The 10399-nt window shown below is 55.0% G+C and overlaps 1 protein-coding gene across 1 annotated transcript; it reads left to right on the top strand.

The window, feature by feature from the left end:
* The first annotated feature begins 267 nt into the window (after positions 1–267).
* On the top strand, positions 268–5892 carry STING1 (stimulator of interferon response cGAMP interactor 1). Its single transcript, XM_056124578.1, has 7 exons — positions 268–578; positions 1102–1331; positions 1431–1608; positions 1822–1930; positions 2900–3138; positions 4858–5044; positions 5518–5892. The coding sequence occupies exons 2-7, from the start codon at positions 1102–1104 to the stop codon at positions 5709–5711; spliced, it is 1137 nt and encodes a 378-aa protein (XP_055980553.1). The 5' UTR covers positions 268–578; the 3' UTR covers positions 5712–5892.
* The last annotated feature ends 4507 nt before the right edge of the window (positions 5893–10399 follow it).

Below are 10399 nucleotides of genomic sequence, written 5' to 3'. Positions count from 1 at the left end.
TTGCTTCACTGTCTCCTCCCCATGTGACATCATGGAGGGAAAGAGGAGCTGGCCGGAGGAGAGCGCGGGCTGGCATGCCTGTGGCTAGCTTGCCGGAAATGGGGGCACGGTGTGGGTTGGGGGGGCTGTCCTTCATGGGTGGAGGCTGTGTCTGATTGGATGGGCTCATGAGGAAGCTGAGGGTCAGGGTTTTTCCCTCAGGGAAGCAGGAAGGGATCCCTGAACCTCCTCAGTTTGGGGGTAGCTAAGGAAATTGGAAATGGGGGTCTTCTCAGACTCCCCCCTCAACCCTGGGGTGTGACTTGCCAGGACCTTGGAGGAGAGCCCTCCCATTACACCCCCGGGTGGGGTGGGGAGGCGGGACACTTCCTCCCTTGTGCTGAGCTGCCGTGCAGGAAACTTCACTTGTTTTCAGTGTCTCGTTGTCAGGCTGCCGGAGCACCCCAGAGCCGTGCACTGGGTTTTTCCTCCCTGCATCTCTCAGGAAGCTCCCACAGTCTGAGCGGTAGAAGGTAGGGGTAGAAGGTAGGGTGTCCTTCCAGAGCCCCCCCCAGGCCAAGGTCCCCAAGGACTCAGAGGTAGGTGGCAGTCCTAACCCCTAAACTCTGGTTTTCTGCTTTTTAATTTTTTTAGCTTGCTTCTGCCTCTGCACTCACGGATCACTCCTGGTGGGGGTTGGGGGACCATATGGGGTGCCAGGCATCAAATCTGGGTTAACTGCATGCAAGGCATATGCCTTACCCATTGTATTATTGCCCCGGGTCTGGTTTTCTGCTTTCTGACCCCGGTTGTCCCGGGGTTCCGGGAGAGGGAAGCCCTGTCCCAAGGACTTCCAACGTGGCGCCCCTCTGGCATACTTTCCAGTCAGGCTGCCTTCTCTCTCTCTCTCCTTGTGGTTTCACAGGGGCTGGCTGGAGTGTGTGCGCGGGTGGGTGGAGGTACCTGCCTGCACTTTGGAGAGGCATTTAATGGGTGCTGCCTGCCCTGGGTATGGCTTGCTCCAGGGGAGGGGTTTGCTGAAGATGGGGGCTCCTGACAGGGCATCTGCCCTGAAACAGCTGGAGGGGGAAGGAGTCATGGCTGTGAACTTGGTACCCACAGATGCCTCACGTGAGCCTGCACCCGTCCATCCCGCGGCCCAGAGCGCACCGGGCCTGGGTAGCAGCCGTGGTACTGCTGGCGGCCAGTCTGATGGTGCTCTGTTATAAAAACTGGAATAACCGGAGTTACTGCATCCACGCGCTGCAGGAGCTGCTGTGCCACCTGGCTTTCCAGACGCTCTTTCAAGGTTTCTGCTCTCTGGCTGAGGAGCTGTGCCACCTCCACTCCAGGTGAGTTCCTGCAGTCTCTTGTGCCCCAGGGTGTCTCCCAACGTGCCTGCCTTTTTGGTCTCCCTCTCTGTGCCTCGCTGGCTGAGCTATCCCCTGCAGATACCAGGACAGCTATTGGAATGCCGTGAAAGCCTGCCTGAGGTACCGCCTCCACTGGTATTTGGTCCTGGCACTGTTGTACTTCTTTTTGTGGATCTTTGAGTCCCCGAAGTCCCTCATGCAGACAATTGCCTTTCTGGGCCTCTCACAGGCTCTGCACATCATCCTAAGAATCCAGGTGCGACACGTGGAGGGGTGGGGAGGACAGCCAAGGGAGGGCTGTGGCTGGCGCGACCTGCTCTGAACTGGGCACTGGGAGCAGGGCTGGAAGGTTGGAACGGGGGTCAGCCCTAGCAGGGGAGCGGCTGGCTGGAGGGACCACAGGGTGGGGTGGGGGCTCTGGTTGTCCTTCTTGGAAGCCTCTCCCAAGCTCCTTGGCTGCTGTCCACAGGACTTGTCCCCTGCGGAGATCTCCAAGGTCAGTGAAGAAAGGAAGTTCAACGTGGCCCACGGGCTGGCCTGGTCCTATTACATCGGGTACCTGCGGCTGATCCTCCCAGGTGGTCCATACCCTGTGCCTGTTTCCAAACTGCAAGGCTAATGGTGGCAGATAGACGCCCCCCCCCCCCGCACCCCGCCCTGCCCCCTGCTCCCTGTTTCCAGAGCATGCTAGACTTTAAGGCATTTTCCTGTCTCAGAAATAATTCTCATAGTGGTTTTGTAGGTGCGAAGGATATTAATGCTCTGAATGCATAGTAAACAGAAGAAACTCGGAGCTTGGAGCTATTAAGTGACTTGCCCAAGGTCTGGCTTGAATCCCTTCAGTAGCTATTCACTGTCAGCAGAGTGCCCTTCAGGACGTTTTCATTGTGATTATTTGTGTTTTGGGGAGCCCATATCCTTTGGTGGCTGGAGGCTACTCTTGGCTCTGCGCTAACGGAGTCACCCTCAGTGCTGCTCCAGGGAGTTAGATGGTACCGGGGATCGAACGCCGGCCTCCTGCGCTCAGCCTACCGTACCATCACTCTGGCTGTGTTTTCTCTTTTAATTCTTAGCTCTGTGAGGAAGGGAAAAATCATCATCTCTGTTTTAGAGGTAAGAAAATTGTAGTTCCAAGAGAGAATGACTTGTCCAAAGTCTCTCAGCTGAACGAAGGGAGTATCCTGACCCAGATTTGCCCAGCACCCAGGCTCTTGGCCATCTTATCCTGAGCCCCAGTGTCGCCTGTTCTCTGACCTCCTCTTCTCTGCTTCTCTAGCTCGAAGTGGAGACTGGGAGCAGGGACTGTCACCTCTAGGTGCCTGAGCTGAGGGTGAAAGGAGTGGGGTATCCTGACTCCTAAACATAGCAGGGAGTGGGTAAGGGCTGGGAGGGTCTCAGAGGCCTGTTCCCTGCGGGTCTTCTGAATAGAGGGGGCCCTCTATTCCCTTTGACCCTCACATTGAAGGAACCATGGCTAGGAGCTCTGTCCCAGGCTGAGTGAGAGACAGGACAGTGGGAGAAGTCACTCCTTGATCTCTGCACCCCAGGACTTCGGGCCCGGATCCAAAAGTACAATCAGCTCCACAACAACCTCCTTCGGGGCCCAGCGAGCCATCAGCTCTACATCCTCTTCCCATTGAATTGTGGGATTCCTGACGACCTGAGTGTGGTGGACCCCAATATTCGTTTCCTTCATGAGTTGCCCAGTCAAACTGCTGACCGAGCTGGTATCAAACACCGCGTCTACACCAATAGCGTCTATGAGATTTTGGAGAATGGCGTGCGGGTGAGTGCAGGGGCGGGTTTCTCTGGGGAGTCCCAGAACCCCAGAACTTTGAGTCCTAGTTAAGTACTGTGGGAGTGAAGAGATAATACAGGGGGGAATGCACTGGAATGTGGCCTTGCCTGTGGTGTCCCTGGTTTGATCCATAGTACTAACCTAGGGTCCCCTGAGCACTACAGGAGTGACCTGAAGCACAGAACCTGGAGTAAGCCCTGAGCACCCCACCAGATGTAGCCCCTAAGCAGAAACAAACAAACAAAAAAAGAATTCACTCCTGGGCTTGGGCTGGGAGCAAAGGACTGGAGTGCGCGAGACCCTGAGTTTGATTCCCAGCAGCACATCAGCTGAGCGCTGGCACCATGGCCTGGTGTATCACTGGGCTGAACATGTTGGAGAATACATAGCCCTTGGGGACCCCCAGCACCACTGAAAGAATCCTCTTCTCTCTCTAAGTCTGTTTGACCAATTGACTCAGGGCTGGGCAAAATTTTGTGGTTTATTTATTTATTTATTTTTATACTGTTCTTTTTTTTTTTCTATTTTGGGTCACACTTGGCGATGCACAGGGGTTACTCCTGGCTCTGCACCTGATCAGGAATTACTCCTGGCGGTGCTCAGAGGACCATATGAAATGCTGGGAATCGAACCCAGGTCGGTTGCATGCAAGGCAAACGCCCTACCCACTGTGCTGTTGCTCCAGCCCCTCTTTACACGACAGAATCTGGCAAACTCCCCGTGTCGTACCCAACATGCCAAATACCAGTAACAATGATGGATCTCATTCTCCTAAAGAGCCTTGAATATAATCTCAGGGCTAGGATAAAGGAGACGTTACTGGGGCCTGCTCGAGGCAATCGACGATTAACAGGATGATTTGTGATTTGTGATTGTGATATACTGTTCTTTATTCAGCCACTGTTAAGCTGATTAAAGCAGGCATGAATTCCGCTGAGATTTCATTTGAGGGATGATGGTGATACTCTCCTCTCCTCCCTTCTCTCCTCTCTGAAAAGGAACAGTTAGGGGCTGGAGAGAAGGCACTTGCTTTGAATGTGACCACAAGGCCTTGAGACCTGGTTAAATCCCCAGAATTCTTTGTTTAGCCCTTACTCTGTGCTACACACTATTCTAATTTTTTTGTTTATTTTTGGGCCACATTCGGAGGTGCTCAGGGCTTGCTTCTGGCCCTGTGCTCCTGAGTCTGACAGGCTCAGGGGAGCATATAGGGTTCCTGAGATTGAACCCTGGCTGGCTGCATTCAAGGCAAGTGCTCTACTCATTGAGAGTATCACTCCAGCCCCAAGATGTCTCTGTTTTAGGGGACAATATTACCACTCCACACTCTCTACCTGTGTCAGTAGTCCCCACCACTGTTCACAGCAGACGTTATTCCAGGCTCTTCACTGACACCTGGTTGATTATGGGCCCAGGAGTACTAAGAACCCCACAATACAGAGGTGGAGACACAGTCAGTGAGAAAGTAGGCCCTGGATCATAAAGCTGCCCTAGGATGTCCCTGAGCCCAGGCCCAGACTTGATTTCCCACTGAGGACCACTAGGATGAGCATCTGGTTAGCTTAACCCTGAAACAAGGTAGTGAAGGTCAGCCACGTGGCACCATCTCGGGCCCATCTGTGCAGACTGGGGAAGGGGTACCCCTTAGCCAGGCTCAGAGACTGTGTGCCTGACCCCTGGTGGGGTCTGGTTTTCATCTCTCCCCAGGTAGCCACATGTGTCCTTGAGTACGCCACACCGCTGCAGACGCTGTTCTCCATGTCCCAGGATAGTCGAGCCGGCTTCAGCAGGGAGGACCGGCTGGAACAGGCCAAACTCTTCTGCCGCACACTTGGGGACATCCTGGATGATGCCCTCGAGTGTCAGGACAACTACAGCCTCATCATCTACCAGGGTAGAGGCTGGCGGACTGAGGGCAGGAGGCGTGGGAGCCCCTGGGATTTCCTGGGGTCAGAGCAGGCAGGTCATCTGTGCCCTGGACTTTCCAAGCCTTCAGGACACTTAGCCCGCCCCCTTTCTCCAAGTGCGGATGCTTCCTGAGCTCTGACAATGGGTGGAACGTGGAGAGGGGGAATCTGGGGGTTCTTGCTTCTTCCAAGAGATTCCAGAGAAAGCAGGAGAAGCTGGCTGTCGCTTGGGCTGATTGTGCCACCCCCTCGCTGTGTGACCTGCTGTCTGTCACAAGGGTGGGACTCTTGTCACCTCAAAAATCACTCTGGTTCTAGGGCACAGGAAACTCGCACTCCCAGTGACTGGGTGCAGGGCATGGGGCACAGGGGCTGGGGGGCAGGAGGGATGGGCAACCTGCCCAGGTAGATGCACCAGGGGAATGGGCAGGTCCTCATCCCTGCCCCCAACCCTTTCCAGATAATGCGGAAGAGAGCTTCTCCTTGTCCCAGAAGATTCTGCAGCACCTGCGGCAGGAGCAGGAGAAGGTCCCTGTGTGCAGTGAGGGGACTTCAGGGGTGACTGGGACCCCCACCTTATCCCAAGAGCCCCAACTGCTCATCAGTGACCTGGAAGACACTGACCAACCCCGTCCGCTGCGCTCCGACATCTGAGGCCCGGGTCCCCTTCCTGATTTCAGACTGGGGCTTCTTCAGTGACTGCAGGCCTGCATGGGGCCCTTCTGAAGAGACCACCTCTGGGAGATGGGTTTGTCACCCCTATCTCTACTTCCATCAGGAGGCTGTTATGAAGATTGTGACTGTGGGCACTTCCTGTACCTTCTACTGCCACATAAACTCCCTCCCTCCCCACTGGTGCTGCTGACTCCCTCAGTCTTTGACATGTGTCCTCTGACCTTGGGAGGACAGGTGGCGGGGGGGGGGGGGTGAGGAGGGGGTTGGGGGAGAAGAAATAGGAGGGGGGGAGGGGGAGGGTCGGGCATTTATTCCTGTTGCTCTCCTGTGGGTTCAAGGTCCCAGAGGGCTCTCTGCAGTCTTCCTCCCCTTGCCCTTTCCCACCTAGCAGAGTTGTGGGCTCCCCACTGAGGCCTATCTTGGGGTCCTCATGCTCACTGTGCTTTCCTTATCCCCCTGTCTAGTCTCCTCTTTATGTATTTCTTTTTTTGAGGGGGGCATACCCAGTGTTACTCAGAGGTTACTCCTGGCTCTGCACTCAGGAATTACTCCTGGTGGGCTCAGGGGACCATAAGGGGTGCCAGGGATCGAACCCAGGATGACTGTATGCAAGACAAAAATACCTTACCTGCTGCTCCAGCACCTTCTTTATGTATTTCTCATTGTTTTTGTGGTGCTGGAGATCAAACCCAGGGCCTCACACATGTGACATGTGCTCTACACTGAGCCACATCACTGGTCCCTTGTCCCCTAGACCCCTCTTTTTTTGTGGGGAGGGCAGTTGTGCCATACCCAGCAGTGCTCAGGGTTTACTCCTGACTCTGCACTCAGGGGTCACTCCTTGCAGGCTCAAGGGACCAGATCAGGTGCTGGGGATTGAACTCGGCCAGCTGTGTGCAATTCAAGTGCTATACGTGGTGCTATCTCTCCTTTTTTCTTCTCCCCCCCCCCCCTTTTTTTTTGCTTTTTATTGCTGGTTCTGCACTCAGGAATTACTCCTGGCGGTGTCCTGGGGGCAAGATGGGATGCGGGGATTGAACCCGGGTTAGCCACATGCAAGGCAAATGCCCTCCCTGTTGTTCTATCACTCCAACCACCTAGTCTCCTTTTTAAATGTGCCTCAGAGAACCCATCCGAGTACAAACTGGCTGGACTGGCTGACTCAAGAGACTGACGGCATTCTGGAGGGGTTCCGGGGATGGAACCCAGAACCTCAAATATGCGAAGCCTGCTCTCTACCACTGAGCTACACCCCTGGTCTCGATGACTGGTAGTTTTGGAGGTGACCTCTGAAGCAGTGATTAGGGTTTACTCCAGTGACACTCAGTCCAGCTGTGTGGCCTTGATGCTGGCAGTGCTGAGAGGACTGGCAGTGCCAGGGACTGAGCTTGAAACTCATAGAGCTCCTTTCCCTTTCCTGTTCTACCTCTGGAAGGTTCTGGTTCTGGGAAATGTCCTGGGGTAAAGGCTAGACTGGCTCCCACAAACCCAGACATACGGAAAATGACCTGTAATGTAACCCCCTAGGAGTCCTCTTCTATCCTGGGAAGGCAAGATACAGTTAGTGGCTGCTGTCACAGACAATTCGGAGACCCAAAAGGTGCTTAGGCTAGAGAGTGATTGTACAGCAGGTAAGGCATTTGCCTAGCACGTGGTCGACTTGGGTTCGATCCCCAGCATCATCTATATCCCCTAACCCTCCAGAAGTGATCCTTGAGCACAGAACCAGGAGTAAGCGCTGAGCACCACTGGGTGTCCCCAAAACAAAAACTAAAAAAGAAAAACAAAATAAAATTGCTCGGGGCTTTGCAAGGATCTTGAAAGTACTATGACCCCACAGGAAGGGGGAGATTCAGGGTGGGCACTGGACACAGGAACAGGTGAGAGGCTCGGGATCTGGGGGTCTGGAGGAGGAGGGAGCAGCAGGGCCAGGGGCGCCAGAAGGCAGAGGTCTGAGCGGGCCACAGCGTCTTTTATTTTTTTCCACCCTCAGCAGGGTTTTCCCGGCAAACTCTCAACCACAACCAAGTCCATGTGAACTCTGCTGAAGGGCCAAAGTCCAGGCCCAGTTTTGCCCCAATTCTCTGTCACATTTCTTGTTCTGAGTCAAGTCAGTTTCCTCCCTACAGATATGTGACCTCCTCAAGGCTGAGCCCAGGGCCCTGGGGCACATAGCAGGCGCCAAGGACTGGGGATCCCTGAGGGTCCTGGAGGTCCAGCACTCGCCAGTGGATGAGGTAGATGCCGTCCTCCGGCTTTGGGGCTGGAGGTTCCATGGACAGAGTGACCCGGCCGTGGTGCAGCCGCGGCCCATAGTGTACTGCCACCACAATGCAGACCGCCAGCAGGACAAAGACGGCGACAATAGCAGTGAGCACAGGCAGTCCATCCTCGCGAGGGCGGTCCAGGGTCCCTCCCAGCACTTCTGGCAGCTGCTTCTGAGATGCCTGTACCGAGGAGCCATTTGCAGGTGGGGAAATCCAGGAGGGCTGCTGAGAGGGGAGGGCAAGAGAGAAGGGTGGCATGGGTGTGGGCACACAGGATAAAGGCCAAGACTAGAGACAGACACCCAGAGGAAATGGAAAGAGCATGACAGTGACAGAGAGAGAAAGGGGCAGAGGCCAGCAGAGACAGAAATGGTGGGAAGAATCACAGAGACAGATACCCACAGTATCATCGAGAATAAAATGGGAAACTACAGAGTGAGAGAAGGACGGGGGGGGGGAGAGAGAGAGAGATAGAGATAGAGAGAGAGAGAGAGAGAGAGAGATATGAATCAAAAGAGCAGAAGGGGCAGAGCAATAGCACAGCGGGCAGAGTGCGTGCCTTGCATGCAACCAACCTGGGTTCAATCCCCGGCACCCATATAGTCCCCTGAGCTCGCCAGGACTAAGCTCTGAGTACCACCAGCTATGGCCCCAAGAAACATTTTTTTAAAAGAAATAGAGCAGAAGATGGGGAGAGGGTTCAAAGGGCTGGATCCCTAGAGTTCAACCCCTTTCCACTTCATGGTCCCCTGAACACCACCAGCAGTGACCTTGAGCATCCCCAGTATGTGCTGAAAAGAGGGAGGGAAAGAGGCAGAGATAGAGACAGAGAAACAGAGAGACTGAAAAGGGAAAAAAAGAAGAGATAAGGAAAGACAGCTAGGGACAGTCATTTAGAAAGGGACGAAAGACTGTCTGGCACGTAGAATTGGGTCCCAAGTCCCCTGCGACTGGCCTCTCTTTCTAGCTCTCCAGGAAAATGGCTAATTAGGCCCTGGGTCCTGTGTCAGGCCCTGGTCACTATGCCCAGACAGTGGTAGCAGCAGCTGCTGCTGAAATGCTGGGAAAAGTCATTATGTCCAGCAATGTCCATTCTCGAGGAAGGCAGGGGTGGCACTCTGGGAGGAGTGGAAGAGGAGGTGGGAACGTGAGCCCAGAGGAAGGAGGAAGAATTAACCTCAGATGGCAGCCCCACGGCCTTGGGAGGATGTGGGACCCTGCCCAGGACAGGAGGAGGGCACAAGTATGAGAACCTCCTCTTTTTTTCTGAGGGGAGGGGGGCTCGGATCAGCAGTGATCAGTGGCTATTCCTGGCTCTGTGCTCAGGAGTGCGCCCTGGCAGTGCTGGGTTGGGAGAGGGAACCCCATATGGTGCCAGGATTTGAACCGGGATCAGCAGAATGCAAGGCACATGCCTTAACTCCTATACTATCTCTCCCGCTCAACCTGTCACAACCTCTTTCTGGGCCCCAGGCTTTCTGGTTCACCCCAATGCTGGGGTTCCTGGTCTCTGTTTCAGTTCTACAAAATGTGGGGATGGATACAGGGCCAAAGAGATAGTACAGCCGGTAGGGTGTTGGCCTTGCATGCGGCTGACCAATCCCCAGCATCCCATGTGGTCCCCCCAGTACCTCCAGGAGCAATTCCTGAGTGCAGAGCCAGGAGTAATCCCTGAGTATAGGGTGTGATCCAAAAAGAAAAAAAAAAGCGTGGGGATGGGATGAAGGTAGGGGTCCCAGTGACAGTAGCAAACCCCAACAAACTCCCAAACTGAGAAGCTGGGGTCACCACAGTCACACACCTTTCTCCCTCCCATATCTTGCCCTATCAGGACCACAGGGAGCAATGACTCTCCCCCAAACCCTCCCTAACCCTGAGCTTTGCACCAGGCTCAGGGAAAGCTGTCAGGACAAACCTTCAGTCACACTGTCCACCGCACATGTGGGCACTTGGACTAACCACCTAGCCAGACTGTCCTCTCATTTGTTGTTGTTGTTTTTTTTTTGGGGGGGGGGTGGCGTGGGGCAACCAGTTATGCCCAGGCCTGGCTCTGTGCTCAGTGATCACTCCTGGCAGGACTCAGGCTCCACTCCACACCATATGGGGGTGCGGGGCATGGAACCCCAGCTGGCTGCGGGCAAGGCAAGCACCCAACCTGCTGTCCTATCTCTCATCCTCATCAGCCTAGCTAGAGTTTGGGGCCCCAGGTTACAGAACTTCCGGGCCAGAGTGGGGGTGGGGAAGCGGCTCCGGATGTACCTGGTGAAGAGCGCGGGGAGGGGGATGGGTCCCTGCCGGGTCCCTGCTGGGTTCAGGCCAACCCTGCGGGAAGGGGTGAACCTACCTGGTGCATTGTCTGCCCCGCGAGGCTCTGTCCGCTCTGTGGGCGCTGGCGATGGA

This window comes from Sorex fumeus, unplaced genomic scaffold (assembly GCF_029834395.1).
Source record: "Sorex fumeus unplaced genomic scaffold, SorFum_2.1 ptg000051l, whole genome shotgun sequence".
NCBI classification, from domain to species: Eukaryota; Metazoa; Chordata; class Mammalia; order Eulipotyphla; family Soricidae; genus Sorex; species Sorex fumeus.
Note: the sequence above shows the minus strand (reverse complement) of the source record. Positions and strands in the feature narration are given on the sequence as shown.